At 39.4% G+C, this 18317-nt stretch overlaps 2 protein-coding genes across 5 annotated transcripts; one reads left to right on the forward strand and one right to left on the reverse strand.

Annotated features, from left to right (window-relative positions):
- Positions 1-534: 534 nt before the first annotated feature.
- LOC6653025 (monocarboxylate transporter 4) lies at positions 535-15330 on the reverse strand. Of its 2 annotated transcripts, none has more exons than XM_047011489.1 (9): positions 15075-15330; positions 9625-10084; positions 5266-5385; positions 4617-5203; positions 4381-4557; positions 4190-4315; positions 1092-1422; positions 827-1027; positions 535-747 (listed from the first exon to the last, which is right to left on the reverse strand). In XM_047011489.1, the coding sequence occupies exons 2-9, from the start codon at positions 9776-9778 to the stop codon at positions 578-580; spliced, it is 1866 nt and encodes a 621-aa protein (XP_046867445.1). In that variant the 5' UTR covers positions 9779-10084; positions 15075-15330; the 3' UTR covers positions 535-577. The 2 variants fall into 2 exon arrangements, with proteins under 2 accessions (XP_046867445.1, XP_002075246.1); XM_002075210.4 differs by having other exon boundaries at positions 14864-15330.
- Positions 1735-4179, forward strand: LOC6653026 (fatty acyl-CoA reductase 1). 3 transcript variants are annotated; one of them, XM_023181304.2, is made up of 6 exons: positions 1736-2313; positions 2377-2465; positions 2518-2639; positions 2699-3272; positions 3332-3478; positions 3552-4179. In XM_023181304.2, exons 1-6 carry the CDS (start codon positions 1813-1815, stop codon positions 3631-3633), a joined length of 1515 nt encoding a protein of 504 aa, XP_023037072.1. In that variant the 5' UTR covers positions 1736-1812; the 3' UTR covers positions 3634-4179. The 3 variants fall into 3 exon arrangements, with proteins under 3 accessions (XP_023037073.1, XP_023037072.1, XP_002075247.1); XM_002075211.4 differs by having other exon boundaries at positions 1737-2313; positions 2530-2639; XM_023181305.2 differs by lacking the exon at positions 3552-4179 and having other exon boundaries at positions 1735-2313; positions 3318-3447.
- Positions 15331-18317: the final 2987 nt, after the last annotated feature.

The following is an 18317-nucleotide window of genomic DNA, read 5'->3' on the forward strand; positions in this document are numbered from 1 at the left end:
AAGCGCCATGTCACTATTCTCTTTGGACTAAACTAAATATGTGATATATAACATTGTATTCTACATACTATATAGAATATACCTACACATGTGCATATATTTGAAAGAGAACACACATTGGATTATTTCTTAAACGGATTCTAAACATATTTCCTCCATTGTTAAGGGTTCAGAACTTGTTGGAATTCTCAAAAACTCAATACACTTTGAAAATTTCAGTTAAAGTCAATTTAACGATGATTTCAATGGCATTTTCCATCAAATTTCGACACGTTCGACAAATTTCGATCGTCATGCCATTATTATCCTGATAATCTAAAAGATTTGCTCAAGTTCCTCCCATAAATTGGCCACAAAGAGTGTGTTAAGACGAATTTCGCCCATGGCTTTTCAATTGATTTTAAATATATATTGTGTATATTTATATACATATATTATACATGCATGTGTATATGTATATATATATGGATGTATCTTAAAAAGCTAATTAAGTCTATGAAAAAAAAGGAAACATAACAACAAAGACAAACAGAATTGGAAAATGAATTTCTCTTTCTTTGACATATATTTGGTCGTACTAACTAAGAGCTAACTGCTCGGAATTCTGTTTCTGGGCGGCAAATGCCTTGCGCTCCTCATAGCGCTGCAATGGCGGAATGGCAAACATAACCAGGCCACTGACTGCGATCATCAGGCCAGCCATGATGAACGCCGGTGTGTAGGAGAGGGTCAAATCATACAATGAGCCTGGATGAAATCAATCAAAGATCAAAGATTAGAACATTTTGGCCAACATCCAATCCGATCTGATATGGTCTACACTTACCGCCAATTGGCGGACCAATAAAACTGGCCACACCCTGGAAGAGCAATAGCAAACCAAATGCATTGGTCAGCTTATCCATACCAAGAAGATCCACCAGTATGACTGATGTCAGGCCGACATATGCTCCAATGGTGAATCCAAAGACAGCACAATAAACAGCCAGGGAATTGAAATCATAGCAGAGCGGCACCATGGCTGTGGCTGTAATCACAATGATGATGAAGTTAATCACGGGGAGGGTGGAAGTGGGCGACTGGCTACTTACAAATGCCGCAGAGCGTCAGGCAAACATTATAGACTAGCAGCCGATTGACCCACGGCTTATCAGCCGCATAGCCTAGAATGATACGGCCAATGGTATTGGCAGCGCCAATGGTACCGATCAGATAACTGGCCTCTGAATCGCCAATGCCCAATTCCATGGCATAGGCGGCCACATAGATGTAGGGCATGTTGAAGCCGATGCTGGTGCAGAAATTCGACACCGAGAAGATCACAAAGACGGCATCCTTCAGCAGGGAGAAGTTCATCATTTCGGCGAAAGTGTCGCGGGTTTCATTGGAGCAACTAATGCAGCCGCAGCATTTGGCAACCTCCTGGAAAGCAAAACAAAACAAAAAGCAAAAAACACACAAGTTGTAAACAAAATATTCCATTCGATTGGGCGCAGAAAATGAAAGCGAAGAAATGGACAATTACAAATGAGTTTGCGTCTAATTGTTAGTTTATTTATTTTCCCTAGACTAAGCGACTGGGCTTTTGAGGGGGTCGGCCGCAAAATTTCCATCCCACAAGTTAGGTTAGTTCGTCGCTCATGTTAATCAAATGGTTTCAATTGAATAATAATGAATATTCGAGACTGTGTCGGCGGCCAAAACCAACGAATTTTTTGCTTTTAGCACCCAGTTTGCTGTCCGTGGTCAACCAGAGAGCAAGCGAGCACCCAGCACTGATCAACGATCACCAATCACCGAGCACCGAGCACCATGTCCCTGTCAATGCCGGTGGGAGAGTTCTTTGAGAACAGTGAGATTTTTGTGACAGGCGGTTCGGGTGTGGTGGGCAAGGCTTTGATCGAGAAACTGCTTCGATCATGTAATGTGCGGAGAATCTATGTCCTAATGCGTACGCGTCATCACTTGGGCGCCGAGGAGCGACTTCAGAAGATGCGCAAGGCGCATATATTCCATGTGCTGAGGAAAGAGCGCCCTGAGCAGCTGGACAAATTGGTGGCCATATCGGGTGACGTCTCATTACCTGGTCTGGGCCTAGATCAGGCAGCCAAGGAGCTAATGAGCGAAGTAACCTTTGTGTACCATTGTGCGGCCACAGTTCGTTTCGATGAGCCCTTGCGGAAGGCCCTGCGCCTAAATGTAGGCGGCACTCTGGAGGCCATCAAGTTTGCTCAAACCTTAAAGAATCTACGCATGTTTATGCACGTGTCGACGTTTTTTAGCAATCCCTATTTGGAGCGGGTTGAGCCCAAGGTTAGTTCAATGGACCTCCGTGGCGGAGTAATTGGAGTAATTGCCATGTTTAATCCCTTGCAGCATTACTCGTCCCCCATGGACTGGCGCACGTGCTTAAGACTAGTGGATAAGATCCAGGACGATGATTTGTTGGATGCCCTCACACGCAAGTGAGTGAAGCTTTTCACATACATACATTGTTTGGAGTATTATTTGTTAAAGTGTACATTCCAGAATTATTGTAGGCTTCCCCAATACCTACACATTCACGAAGAATTTGGCCGAATCTCTGATCAATGATTATCGCGAGCAGCTGCCTGTGGTGGTCTATCGCCCCTCGATTGGTAAGGAGTATACGTGATAAATTGAACTTCCTCGGGTTCATTTTGATTGCTTCTTGCAGTTCTATTCGCAGTGAATGATCCAAGTCCTGGCTTCGCCCCATCACTGATGGGTGCCATGGGCTTGTTCTCACTTGTCGGTACTGGCATCTTGAAGACTGTCTATTTGGGCAAGAATATCCATTTGGATATCACGCCGCAGGATATTGGAATCAAGTCAATGCTCTGCTACACACAATCGGCCTACAATTCGTATCACCAGTCGGATCCACCCAAAGATCTTTTGGTCTTTCAGTGCTCCTCCCGTACCCACATTCCGCATACGTTCACCGAAATGGCCGAGCAAATGGATAATCTGAGCCTTTGGGAAGCGATGCCCTTTCAGAAGAGTCTGCTCTTGCCCGGTTGCCATTACACGGACAAACGTTGGCTCTATCAGTTCTTGGTGTTCACCAAGCAAATTCTTCCCGCTCTTCTGGTCGATATGTTGTTGAGTCTCTGTGGCCGTAAGCCCGTTGTCCTGGGCATAGTGCGCAAGGCCTATCTCACTCTGGAGGTGATGAAGCCTTTTATGTTCAACAACTATCTAAGTCCGGGTACAACGAATGTCAAATACTTGATCGACTATAATAGAGGGTATGTACTTATGGGCTTGAACTAAGATGTCAACTGGCTATAAAGTTCTCTTTTCCCAGCACGGACTTTGAAATGGGAACGTATGAATATCCCGTTACGAATGAATTAATGGTTGTCAAATGCCAGGATATGCTGCAAAGCATTCGCCACGATCTGCTCAAGGAGGATCCCCGTACCCTGGAGCGATCGAAGCGCATTCTAAGATTGTAAGTGATCGCCAATCAATCGGTTACTGGTCAGACCTGATCTCATCTCCTCCTTTCTCTCTGGCCACTGCAGCAAATTGTATTTCTATCAGGCCATACGACTGCTACTCGTTTACAAGGTGCTCAAATTTCTGTGGATCTACTACTTCACTTAGTCTAATGTCACCTGGACATCAAATTCAAAAATGTATATGTATACCATATACCCATATTTTTTGTGTAGTACTTAGTGAGCACTTTTCGAAACGTTTCCATTTCATTGCTAAAGAAATTTTTAAATATCAATTGAAATAAATATACTTTTTTTTCAATATCCTGGAGCCATGTGTAACTGGCTGGTTAATTTGCTGACTCGCGGCTATTGCAACCAGTGCAAGGAACGATTCCGCAGACGTTTCCGGGCCTATTTCGGACTCTTCTGCCCTTGCCGTATAATAACCTTTCTGTTAAGGTTGATTATCTCAATTTTGGTGGTCACTTATTTGGTCGTCCTGACCGATGAATACATACAGAGAGCCCAGCAGAGCCGCAAGCAAGATTCTAATCCATTGGTGGACGACCTAATGCAGCTAGTGAACCAGATGCGTTTGTACTTTAAGGAGCTGTATAATGATTTTATAACCCGTAAATTGCCACGGGCAACCTCCAACTGGATGTTATTTTAATTGCGTAATGCGTAAATAAAAAGATTCGAACATTTATATCGTTTACCTGACTGTGGGCCAATTGGTTGCTTTGCCGCAATGATCCATATCGCTTAATGGCCCCAGAGCCGGACATTGAACGATTCAGATCGTTCCTCGAGCTGGCATATTCGGGAATGTTGTGCAGAGAACCCTGAAATCGAGATCACTAGTAAGTATCTAGGTAACTAGGTGGTTCGATTGGTATGAGCGGTTCACCTGATATAGGGCATCGGGTCGGTACATGGTGCCGCTGGCACTTCGATGTGTGTCCTTCAGCGGCGTCAATTGCTGTTGACTGTAAAAGGTTCTAATTATATCGTCATTGCTGGTGCTCTTGACCACTACGGTCGGCGTCTGTCCATTCGATGGGGCCAACCCATTAGTATTGTTATTCTGAAAGTCCATTTGATTAGTTTCTGTAGTCTCCTCTTATTGAATTGTCGCTAGCTTACCACATTGGATTTGAGTAGGTTATGACCAACGCTGTTCGACCGGCAAAGGGCTGATCCACCACCATTACCGCCACCTGCAACGGCATCTGTGCGGGGTGGCAATTGCAGATACTGATCTGTTACCGTTACCGTCACCTTGAGTGGCTCTAGCTCGGCGGGCGTTGTATTCTGATCTATAATCGCCAACTTTGTCGGCTGGCTGGGCGCCTCCAGTGGGCGGAACATGGCACCCAAGATGATGCAGTTGAGAACTATGCCACCAATGATCAGCATGGCTCCGCGCCAGCCGTAGCTGGATATTAGTACCTCAGTCAGGGGAGCGAAGACAACAGTGCCAAAGCCCGAACCACAAACGGCGATGCCAGTGGCCAGGGATCGTTTCGCCTCGAAATACTGTGTGACACTCACAATGGCTGGCAAATAGATGAGGCCGAAGCCCAAACCGGTGCCCAGGCCGATGGTGATGATTAGTGTGAAAACATTCTGGGCAAACATGCTGATTATAATACAGAAAGACGCCAAAATAGCACCGGCAATGGTCACCGCTCGGCAGCCATATCTATTGACGAATGACGAACTGATGGGCCCTGCAATAAGCCAGATAGGTCAGTTAGGATTGCTACCAATGTTCACCCATAAATCTACTTACCAGATGAAAATGTCACGCCCACCATCATGGAGGCTATCCAGGCGGTATAGCCGTTGCCCTCATTGAAGTATTCCAAGAACTCTTTGTGAAATATGCCAAATGAATAGGTCATGCCATCGGCTAAAGAGTTGAGAGAGATCAAAAAAAAATATCTATTAGTTTCATCAAACCCTTAGTTCATGATTAAACTATGCATATTAGAAGTCGAGAGAGAACGTCTCTATTATTCAATAGTCGAACGCTTCTTCAACAGACATTAAATGAAGTAAGTAAGTCGTCTCGCCGACTTAGGTATACCATACACCAGTAAAGCAAATATTTCAACTTTATTAAACAAATGCATTTTCACATGCTTTTTACAAGCATATCTTAGTATCTCGCTCACTCAATCATACGAGCACACTAGCGCCCCCACCAGCCAACGGCCAACTCCGGCCTTATGGAAAAACGTTTATATGAATAACTCGACTGTTTTTTGTCCCATTTTGATCAACTTTGGTATTATGCTAGATATTAGTATTAAATTTAAGTGTGCCAAATTTGATTGCATAAGGTAAAAAAAATACGGGAGATAATCAAGTTTTTCAAATTACGGGGGCGGAAAAGGGCGTGGCAAAATTTTTATACATACAAAATGTGTGCATTTACTAAGCGAATATACATACCAAATATTGTGTCTCTAGCTGGAATAGTTTTTGAGATAAACGCTTTTTTTAAATTGCGGGGGCGGAAAGGGGCGTGGCAAAAATTTGAAATAAACTTGATCACTCTACATACTACACGAGTCTACATACAAAATTATGGTATAAAAATAAACAATTAGTTGGAGGTATTAGCAAGACGCTAACAACTTCAGACAATGGTAAGACGGTTAGTCCTATAGATTATTGTCAGTAGATACAATTAATATTGGCGGGGTGGTAGCTCCTGACCCTCCAAGGTGCAACATAGGGCACAAGTTGTATAACTATATGTAATATCTGATTGGTGTTAAAATTGGATTGGTGCTGTTGTTTTTAAGTGTTGGCTAAGATGGTGTTTTTTATCAAAAACCTAAAAAGAAAGTTACAAATCCATTTTGCACTATAGAAAGAAGGTAAGTTTTTTTTTGCTATTTTCGAATCGTTTGCATACTTTTAGGTTTCAATTTGGTTGATAGAAATCTGTTTTTATACCCTTAATCACAAACTGAATACAAAAATTGAATTGAATGGCTTCGTATATGGCTGTTTTGTCTTCTATTGGTTTCAATATTTTTTTAATCTAATAAATTTTACAGTATTCATCCGAATCAATTGAATGTCTGATGGATGCATCAGAATCATCACCTTGCTCCAATACATGTTTGAACAAGTTTTTAAGATCAATATTTGATCAATAATAAAAGACTGTATAGCAAGTGTTTTTATGCTTTGTTAAATGTACATATGTAACAGGCAGAAGGAAGCTTTTCTGACCCCATTAAGTGTATATATTCGTGGTCAGCATCAACAGTCGATTCGATTTAGCTATGTCCGTTTGTCCGACACCCAAATCTATGTAGACTCGTCTGACTCGCAAATTAAATAAAACAGATTCTCTGAAAGACTATACTAGCTAAAGACATCATTCCTTAACGTTGATTCATTAATGATTCATTCATGTAGATCCGACCTATGGGCCGGATAAGATACAGGTTGCACTACTTCTACTTCTTTTTCATAGACCGATTCAACCTTCTTTTATTTTAGTTATTGAGGAACAGTTTGGGCTCTCAATGATTGTTTTCATGTAGGCATGTAGGTCATTCGTGAACACTGCAATGTCAACTTTCTTAGATCAAAATTTTGGAAACAAAGTTTCTGAAACAACATTGAATCGAAAAGAGCTTAGAATGTAATAATAGGGATTATATGATTCAAGGGAACAATACAGCAGAAATTATTCATAACTTTTCTGGAATACATTTTTAAATTTCCACGGAAAAGTAACTATTGTAGCTAACGATTTTATGAGCTCGACGAGCTAATCTAGACCTCGCAATCTCACTCTGATATCAACATTTTGCTCCCAAAACTATGCAAGCATTTAGATATTTTTGAATGGAAATACATAATTGATTTGGTTTGCAGCTGACCAAACTGGTTTACATTTTCAGGCCTCATAAATCAGTTTAGCTGGCAATTAATTAAGCACTTTGACTGAAGTTGATTTCATAAGGTTGTGGTGGCTCTGGTGGTGGTGCTCTTTCGACTCTTTCGAGTTCTCAGAGCTTCTGTTTTCTGTTCCATCTCTCCGATTTTTATCAGGCTACCTGTGTCATGAACATGACATGTATATGACCAAAGCCTTTCAATTGTCGAGCATAGTTACCTTTTCCGCGACAATAATAGCTGCCTCCCTAAAGCCGGTTGATGGCAGGCCAATTACAAATGTTGCGATAAGATTACTTAAATGGGTGTCCACTTTTGGGCCAATTAATCAATTGATAGTTCTTACATACATTCTGGCACAAACGCATTGGGCTAAGCTCCTCACCGCCTTCGTATACACACACTCCCACATACATGCACACACGTTTTAGATAGTAAATCAGCTCCCAAACTAAAAGTGCTATCAACAAGCCAAGAATTTCTGTTTATTTTTGTTATTGGGATTGGCTAAGATTAGTGCCGTCAATATGTTTATATATATTTATGATCTACTAATGGGCTATGGCCTATTGATAGGCCCAAAATCCGTTCAAGGTTCGTCGTTCTGTTGATTTATGAGTGCAGTCGTGCACCAGACGACATTTGTTGTAGCTCCACCATGTGGCTGGATGCCAAAATGGTTGAAAAATTGGTTGCTAGGCCCACCAAAATCCAACCAAAGAAATTATGATCGTTTCTTTTTTTAATAATAGCATGAAAATCATTTTACTTATTTTTGACTTAATCAGAAAAATCAAACTGGAAAATCTACAGTACAATCAATTTCGCGCAATAAATGACTTTGAAATTTCGGTGTTTACCATTGCACATTGGGACAGATTCAGTTGTTTCTCTCCTTATATGTAACAGACAGAAGGAAGCTTCTCCGACCCCATAAAGTATATATATTCATGATCAGGATCAACAACCGAGTCGATCTAGCCATGTCCGTCTGTACGTCAGTCCGTCCGTCCGTCCGTCCGTCCGTCTGTATGAACACGCAGATCTCGGAGACTACAAGAGCTAGAGCCACCAAATTTGGTGGACTCGTGTGGTATGTAAATGTATAGAGTCAATTGGAATTCTAGCCACGCCCCCTTCCGCCCCCGGAATTCACATAAAACAGATTTTCTTAAAAACTATAACAGCTACCGACATGAAATTTGGTATGCAAGCTAGCTTAATAGACGCGCAGATATTGACTATTTAAAAATTTTGCCACGCCCATTTCCGCCCCCGCAAATTAAACAAAACTGATTTTCTCGAAAACTTAAAAAGCTAAAGTCACCAAATTTAGTATGTATACTGGTTTAGTATGCGCGCAGAATCTGATCTGATGTTTATATAGAAAACTATCATATTGTATATTTCATAAAGATACTCCAATTTCTTCATCTATATTTCTTCTATAACTGTATGATATAGTGGTCCGATCCTGACAATTTTCATACTTTATCTGCTCCGGGCGATAAGTAGCTCAAATATCAAGTTTCTATATATACTTCAAGAAAGATACGTAACACGTTCTTAAAGCTACCTTTAGACTAATCGGATTGGCCCCTAGATTGTCCTGCTGCTGTATTATTAATAGACACAACTTCTTTGAAGATTTCATTTGTTCTATTTGTAATATTGAGGAAAAGGTAAATTATTTGCTCAAATGCACCTGCTAAAAAAAATTTCTTCTTCAAGTTACTTGGGAGCCAAGAAAATCAGAACTAATAGTCAATACAAAAACGTCTTAAATTCATGACCACCACTGTATGTATATCGATTTTTGTAAACTCAACAAAATTTGATTTTACCAAGCGGTCGCTCTTTGCAAGATGAGTAATTAAAAGGTTCAAAATGTCGATTTGAAGTTATCAAACAGACCACAAAAATAATTTGAATTTTTGAAAGTGTTACTGTGATCCTTCTCTTCGTAAGTCTTCCCTCTAGATAGAAGAATATAGATATCTGAAGCAACCACTGAGGATAATTTAAGATGAAGTGAAGTTGTTCGTTAGTTAGTTGGTTTAGTTTTGCGGTTTTCGGCCTCCACCTAAATATTTGGCTAACTGAAATTCTTAACACCTTGTGGCCGACTGTCGGACCAAACTCTATTTCAATTGGGCCACTTTAGCTCGTCCTAGAGGTGTCTGAGGCCATTTACCGTGAGTGGTTTTGCTAATTGAATTTTACTTACTGACAATGTGGATCATGAAGGACGCAAAAACCACTACCCAACCCCAACCGCCATCTGGAGGTATGGGCTGTGTCTGGTCCGGTTCCACTTGGCAAGGACCGTTGATGGCGTTGCCATTCTGCGATTTTCTCCGTGCTGGTGGACCGTGAACCATGACTGCGGCTGCTGCTGCTGTTGCTGCTACTCCTCCTCTTGTTCTTCTTCTAGCTCGTCTCTGTAGTTGGTTAGTTCAACAATTTTTGTTTTTAATGGCTGTGGTTATATGTTGACGTTATTTTTTTGCTTTTGCTCTTGTTGTTGTTGTTTTTGTTGTGATTGTTGTTGTCGGTTTTGTGGTCTCTTGATTAGCTTACGCCCGATGATTCCTGCAGCATGTTGTATGTGCACGTGTGTGTGTGTGTAAGTGTGATGGGTGCTTCGGGGGAACCTTCCACCCGGACAAAAATAGTCAGGGCAATTGCTGAAATGTGAGTTTTATAGACAAAATTAGAATTTGTGCCAAAAAACACGTGATGAAATGTGATGGAAACCGCAAGAATGCGAGATGCGGTATCAATTGGACTGGCCTTATCACTAGACTGTACGTACATCCATACATTATATATATATTATAAAATAATTACTGTACATTGAACTTGTCAACAAAAAATACATATAATAAATGAAATTTAAAAACACACAATATAATGAATTGAAATAATACAGTCAGTCATACAATAATGAATAACAATATGGAAAAAAACACAATCCAAAGTTTATTAACTGAATCAATTGTGTTAAATATTAGAGTTCTCCTTCACTACACGGTAACATTAAGTCGTACCAAATCAAGTTTATACATATATTCACGTACATACATACATATATACATAAGATGTTGAGATGCTTTTTGACCGATTTTTCAATTAAACAAAATTTCTTTAGCATATGCTCAGGGGCCAATAACATTGACGAATGAGAATGATAAGTGCTCTTGCATTGATATGTACATAAAAAGAAGTGGGAGGGTGAAACAGAGGGGTGGTGGAGGGGGGAATGGTATGCAAATGTCCGGTGCAAAGCGGTTATCAGAGAGTCATGTGAAGCCTCGAAACCTCTTGAACTGCCTGTCAAGTAATCAATGTTGTCAATAAACACAGACAGCGCCAACCTAAAGAAAATCATTAACTAGATTATTTTATTATTGTTTTTTTTTCCTTTTTTTTTTTGGCGATTTTACAGTGTCTCTTTCGGGATTTGGCTATCCCTATGGGCAGGTCTATCAGCAAAATTGGAACCTTTGTGAACTTACACCAAAGGGAAGGGGATTTCCGTCTCTCTTACTTTCTCCCTCCCGCCTTGTCTCTCCGTCTCTTGTCAGTGTCATCAAAACAACGAATAAAGTGTGAAAACAATATTAATGAATGATGATAATATGCCGTAGCCCTATAATCCCCCCTCTCCGTTCTCTCTCTTTCATCCCAGACAGTGTACCCCCTGGTAGGCGACAAATATGAATATTAAAAACAAAAATCATCATTATACCAATATATGTATGTACAATGTATGTACATACATACATATATGTAGATAGACACGTAAATTGGGTCTTTCTGGTTTCTGATTTAGTAAACTGTTCTAGAACTGTTCCAATAGTCTGCTTAGAAGCCATGCTTAGCCAACTAGATTAACTAGTGATTTACTGATTCGAGGCGCAGGTAAGAAACTAACACTAACTAGTCTTAATTCAATATTAATTTAATCCTTTCATTACAGGATTTTTATTTATTGACTGACCTTTTCGATAAACTTGTTTTTATGTTTTAATTGTGTGAATCAGTAAAGTGGTTTATTTATCACAATTAGTAGGTATAGGGTATTAGTACAGTCGTTGCCCTTAGGCAATAAGTCAAGGAACTTATGAATTAGAATTTAATTCAAATTGTTTCCAAGGTGTTAATCAGTTTATTATTGTATTCAGTCTTCTATAATCTGTTAGTAACGTCCATATATGTATGTATGTACATACAATATGTTTAGTTTATGAAATGCAAGAAAAACAAAAGCAAAAGTTTAAACAATGCCGTTTAATGATAATAATGACGCGACACAAACCGAAACGATAATGCATATAGCAACAAAGAATAGCCGAGAGATATAGTATGTGTGAGAGAGAGAGGGAGGGAAGAGAATACATGCTTTGTCCCAATAATTGAAACAAAGACAAGAAAATTGATTAGATGCAAAACAATTGCAGCGACTAAACAACAAGTAAAACAAATCTGGGGGGCGTCACAACAGGAAATGGATAGCTATAACTATGCATAAATTGATTTACCGCCCACAAACATGCCACGCCCTCTAGCCACTAGTGAGTCACTAGTCTCTGGGTAAGTTGAATCGGCATTTAGCTTTGTGCAATTAAAACCAATTAAAATCACATCGTAGAAGGCAAAATGCCTTCTTTGCCTTATCACAAGAAACAACAAATTCGGCATTATAAAAGCAAAAAAAGAAAAAACAAACAAACATTCATAAAAATAACAACAAAAATATGAGAGCCGAAGAACCAGCAGCAGCAGCAGAAACATAATGAACGAATTTTGGCCATGACATTCAGTCGGACACCGAGATTCTATATAATTAACAAAATGGAGGACAACAACAAATAGACATCGAAAAAACCAAATCATACTTATATAAAGACCCGCGTGGGCAAAAACAAAAAATACAGAAAATATTCCATTAAGTCGAAGCCACGACTTAATTAATACCCTGCAAACAGATAACGATAGAGTGCACGAACCTTCCAAACCGCCAAACAAAGGGCATATTATACATACATCAGTTGATCCCCATCCGCAATCATTTCGAGTATTTTAAATAAAACAAAACCTTTTACTTCTGATTTTTGCGAGGGAAAAGTCGTCAATTCCATTCTTCAAATTCAAGGTAATGACAATGAAAGATGGTCTTAACTTTGAAAACTATTTCTGACAAAGTGGTTTACTGATCTGGATTATTCTAGAAGTATTTACGAGATTTCAGCCAGAACAGCCAAACAGAATTGGTTTGAATTTTTGTTTGCATAGTTTTAGGCTTTCCTTTAGCTATTTTAGAATTCTGACAATCTCTGATGGACAATTCGTCCTTCTTCTTGTTTCCGAAACGTTTTTCTTTTGTTTTGATTATTTATCGATATTGTACTTTATCTAACGAAAAAAGCATTATCAGACTATAAATAGTTTATTTTGATTCTGTTTTGGTTGCGCATTTTTCCATTGTGCCCCACTGAAATGTTTTTCCTTTTAAATGGACGAGTACATTTATATACAGAAGCGAGAGCAGATTCCAAATTCAACTCAATATAAACTTACTTTGCTCCCTAACAATGACTCATAGTAACTCATAACAAAAGAAAACACTGAATCCAGGGTAGCAAAATCCAATATAAACTGTTGTTACTCGAACTATGAAATATAGACCGCCCACTTGGCACCGAGTAGTACCATGATGTATAATGAGTAGGAGAAAGTACGTACTACAGTGAAATCCATTTTAAAGTGGCAATATTTGGTCGGTCGAGTCTCAACACACCTGGCGGAAAAGTATTTTTCAGTCAACAGGCAGTCTTAGAATCAAAAAATATCATGGTTGCAATTTTGACGTCACTATCATGGCAACATCATGAGTCTGGCAATTGAATTATACATGAGTAGAGGGACCTTGACCTATGCATTTATGTATGTATAAGCCAACAATACAAGTATATATATGTATGTACGTGTATGTATGTACATATGTATCTGACGGTGTATGGGTTAGTATTTGCGCAGTAAAGCAGAAATCGCATTACTGTTCGGTCTTTGGGTATTTAATTACCAAATTGTTTGGTCGTTGAACCAGGCCGAGAAAGAACCGTATCAGCAAGAATGGAGCCAAACAGGTAGGTGCGAGTGAGACACCTATAACAACAAAGGGCGACAGAAAGAGGGCCGCCCAACTACCGACTCTGTTGGCATTGAATTCCAAAACTTTGGTCTCAACCAAGTTTCAACCTCCATCGTGTTCAGGCTTGTCCTCGTGGCCAAGAAGTTAAATAATATTTAAATTCATTCTCTTAGAGCCTGTCTGTGGGCCAACTCAACTGTCGGGGCTAGAGAAAAGACAATTGTCGCAGTTTATAAAGTTCTTTGTGCTGTCTTTTCACATTTTATTTTTGCTTTCTCAGGGACTCCTTTTGCCCTCGCCTCGTTGATGATATAGGTTTATATACATTATGGTCATAAATAAATTTAAATTGCTGGCCTTTGAATTTACTTATACTCCTTTTCTTCTCGTACACCTTATCCTCACGGCTAGCCATGCGGATGACCCACTAACATTGATAGAGCAACCAGTGGGAAAGAGAGAAAAGGAGACAGAAAGGGAGAAAGAGAGAGAGTCGAGAGAAATGATAACTGATTAATAGCGATTGCCATATGAAGTATAAGTATATATGCACATATGTTTGATAAGATTGCATTAAGATCAATATCAATCCAACACTATAACACAAATATTGATTATGCCTTGATCTTTTCTTATCTTGAACATTGACAAATTGAATACCTAAGGTTATACCCATCAGATTTTTAAATGAAAATATATATAAATACATTCGATTAACCAAATATTTTCAAATTTTCGGTTCCAATTTAAGGCTATGCAAATGTTATGAGAAATGACTAAACAGTTTTGAACACAGAAAATACCGTTGCTTGGACATGCCATATTGAATATTTTCAAAAATCTGAGATCTAACCCGCATTTTCTAAATAAGATCGATAAAGTTTCAAACTATTCGCCAACATAATACCCAATTTTGAAAAAGAAAACTTGTTTTAAGTTTCTCTCTTTTTTGATTACCACTTTGTTTTCACTTTATGTTTAATTTTTCTACACACTCTATTTTGGATAGATCTATTTGGGATTCATGTATATATATATACATATACATATGTACATACATATCTTGTCTAAGTATTTTTGTATGAACTTTTTATATATATTTCGACAATGCTTATAAATAGTCTCATGCGTTTCGTATGTGTCCGTTTGTGTTTTTGTTGTTGTTGGTTTGTTTGTTTCTCATTTTCGAAGAGGTAAAGTTAGAGAAATTGCATTTCGTGGTAAAACATGTGAATGGATAACTGAATGTGGAGCAGGCAGATGAGAGTGTGTACATTTAGTCGGCTATATACATAAGTTTTAAACCTACCTGATCTATTATTTAATTGATTAACCTTTCACTTAATAATACACAAACAAATAGAACGATAACAATTTCAAAAACAGTGGGCAAAATAAAAAAAATCAACGAAAAAAGAGTTATCCTTTGATCACTTGGTCACTCTTTACACTTGACACTTTTTTGCACGTTGCACGACGTCGAACCGCCAAATTCAAACTGAGAAGACGTTGCAACGCACCATTTACAGTTATTATTGTTGGTGCTCTTTCCGTTGGGGCCAGAGATTACTACTAACACTAAGGCGTTGCCATTGATGGAGTGACTGTCACTGTCACTGTAGCTGTAGCTGTGGCTGTCACTGCAATTGTAACTGTAACTGTAACTGTAACTGTAACTGGAAAACGACGACAAAACGACGAATGCGATTATAATGGCGATGGTAATTTCTGGACCTGAACGGGATGTGTGGCTATGTCGCCGTCAAGCGACCAAATAAAATAAAATGTGAACTGAAATGCGTAGGAATAAAAACAAAATTAAGACCAAAAAAACAATCAAATAAATATGTGAGAATATAACATCGGAATATCGCAGCGCTCTCTCTCTCGCTTGGTCGATCACTCTCCCTCTTTCTCTAACCAACTCACCCGCACTCTAGTTCTCTCCCTCTCTCACTACATTCGTTTCTTATCACAAAAAGCAGAAGCCCCCGAGAGAGAGATAGAAAGAGAGCGTCGGCGAGAGAGTGAGGAGCACGCGATCGATTGACACAATCCGCATTGGAAACACAGAAGAAAAAAAAAACCATCTTATCAATAACTTTTTTTACATTTTGCTGTTGTTTGATTTCAAATCGTTTTGTCCATAGGCAAATAACATGGGTTTCGGGTCTAGCGAGGGGATGGAAGGTGAGCCGGTGAATTTGTAGTACAGTAGTCATACGAAATGTCTATAGCTTAGTGTTAAATTTTAATTAACAAATTTTGTTGTATTTTCGTTTCCAAATATGCTCAAAAATATATACAACATGCAATCAATAATTATATGTATGTACATATAAAACAGTTTACCCTAACTCGATCGGGGTTAAGTCAATATATATAACGACCTAGACAAACCAAACGAAATTAGTGAAATTTGTGGCCTCCTCATAAAGATTCTATCAGAAATTAGTCCTTTTAATATTTCCTAACCCTTCTTTATGGATAGTATTATCAAAGGTCGTCAACTTTTCTCAATATTTGTGAACCTAGTATTTAGTATTTAGTGGTAGTGGTGTGATAGGCTTCCCTATGTTGAGTCCTTTGCTTACAATTAGTACAATAAAATACGAATTCGATTCTGTTGTAAGGGGAGAGACTACTGTAATGATATATGTATGTAATGTAACAAAGAAAGGGCAGAGGACTTTGGTGAAATAACGTTTTAAACTGTCGAAACACTTTTAATTTAGTTGAATGAAAGAGGTTTTCCAGACAGGGAAGAAGAAATAAATAGAGTATTCCAAAAGACACCCAAAAGGCAAAAAAAAGAAAACCCTCCTCATCGATCATGATCATTATCAGGCAATGCGATTCGCACCATTCGCATAATTTGTTGGTCAAACAAAAAATCGTAAAGCGCCTGATGTGTTGGTTGGACGGACGGACGGACGGACTAGAAGGTAAGAAGTAGGTAGGTAGGTGGGTTCGATGGTAGTCAAATTAGTTTTATGCTAAAAATACACAACTAGACCAATCGAAACAGAGCCACAAATAGGCATGATTAATGGTCATACGATACAAAGAGGAGTAGAGGTGGAGGATGAGACAAGGGCGGGGAGAAAGAGGAACCCACGAGAAGAAGATGTAACCCATGACAAGCGAAATCAAAACATAAGACTGATAAGCTTACGAAAAGCAGAATGAGAGGGGGAGAGATGGTGGGTGTGGCTGATGGAATGGAGGGGAGGATTCATTTCTAAAACACAACAACAGCAACGACTCAATTCAAGAGATAAGAGACACTACGGGGGTTAAAGCCTGTTACTGGGGTAGAACCAACACAGGAGCGGTTGGGTCATAGAACGGGCATCCGTTTACGAAAAAGTAGATAACTGAGAATTTACTGTCAACACCTCGAATCCATTTCTTCAATTAACTCACATTAGATCCAATCCAGACAGTAGTCGAAAATTTCCTATACAATCTCAATTCCCCGATGAGAAGCAAAATAAGAAACTCTAAAATATTTCATCATTCAAAAACCCTATAGACTCTGTTCCAGCCACAATCCGTTATACCCATATAGATATATTTGTTAGTTAATAATTAAATAATGGAGCTACATCGCATGAGACAATTGTGTCGTACCTTTTGCTCGGACATGGAGAATAATTGGTGTCCGGTGCTGCCTCCCGTGTTCAACGGTCCAGACGCTGGCGATCCTGAAACTCCCATAGTTAATGGCGCCGGCACTGAGGCTGCTGCTCTTATACCCACTGATTATTTGGCCTATTGCCGTTTACCCCGAGAGTCAAGTAAGATATTTGGATGGTTGGGCTCGAGACAACAAGTGCCACAATTGGAAGACGAGAGGCCTCCTCCGAGTTTCTATGAGGTCCTCGAAAATCCTGATCTAGAGCTGCATACACGAAGTGATGGCGTTTTAATAGTTAGCGTAAGTTGCCAGACGTCTGTGTCGAATATCACGGACACTAACGAAGAACCACCACCGCCGTCTCACCCTCGTCGTGGCTCACCGTATTCAATTTTGGGCGCCACCTTGTTGGTGATGACTTTTACGCATGGCACTTTTGTGGTATGTCGAGGTATCTGGCGTTTAGCCTATTACCAGCTGTTGCGTCCAGTGTCAAATGCCATTCCGGCGGAGGTGCCCACGCGATCGTGTGCTGGATATGTGTGGTGCCAATTGAAATACAGCCTTTGGCTCGTGGCCCATGTCTTACGTATAATGTAAATGCGCTCCTGTTCGCCCGATCTCCACACCCTGCACCAATCTTCGATTAGTGTCCCGTGTTTGCTATTTTTAAACTGCAACGACTATTTATAACTTACTATCTCGAACCAGAAGTGGGATCGGCATCATTTACTTTAACAATATGTTCAAAATTTTGCGTTTATTTACGTAAAGGGATGAGACGATGAACTGAAAACCCGTTGCTGATAAGCTGACCAGTTGTCACTATTGCCATCAGCCATCATCAGAATATCATTATCGTTGAGTTCCCGTCTAATCAGCCACACTAGTTTCTTTTCATTTCAATAAAAACAAGATATTGTGTGTGGTATTTCGCCTTTTATAGAAATCATCATTTTCGACACTGAAGAGCGAAGCGCTACAATATATTGCATATTTTTTAGGGTTAAATACACCCACAAGCATAAAAATAACACCAGTGCATTTTCAGCTCGGAGGCTCATGACTTTTGTTAAACTTTATCGACGTTTATGACCTTACAATTAGTATCCTTTTAATTGGG

The sequence above is a fragment of the Drosophila willistoni genome (assembly GCF_018902025.1).
Source record: "Drosophila willistoni isolate 14030-0811.24 chromosome XL unlocalized genomic scaffold, UCI_dwil_1.1 Seg142, whole genome shotgun sequence".
Lineage (NCBI taxonomy): Eukaryota > Metazoa > Arthropoda > Insecta > Diptera > Drosophilidae > Drosophila > Drosophila willistoni.

Coding starts and splice junctions, on each gene's coding strand:
- LOC6653026 (XM_023181304.2), top strand. CDS start 1,813: ATGTCCCTGTCAATGCCGGTGGGAGAGTTCTTTGAGAACAGTGAGATT. Junction 2,314..2,376: donor TGGAGCGGGTTGAGCCCAAG/GTTAGTTCAATG, acceptor AATCCCTTGCAG/CATTACTCGTCCCCCATGGA. Junction 2,466..2,517: donor TTGGATGCCCTCACACGCAA/GTGAGTGAAGCT, acceptor TATTTGTTAAAG/TGTACATTCCAGAATTATTG.
- LOC6653025 (XM_047011489.1), bottom strand. CDS start 9,778: ATGGTTCACGGTCCACCAGCACGGAGAAAATCGCAGAATGGCAACGCC. Junction 4,316..4,380: donor GACCCGATGCCCTATATCAG/GTGAACCGCTCA, acceptor TCTCGATTTCAG/GGTTCTCTGCACAACATTCC. Junction 748..826: donor TATTGGTCCGCCAATTGGCG/GTAAGTGTAGAC, acceptor GATTTCATCCAG/GCTCATTGTATGATTTGACC.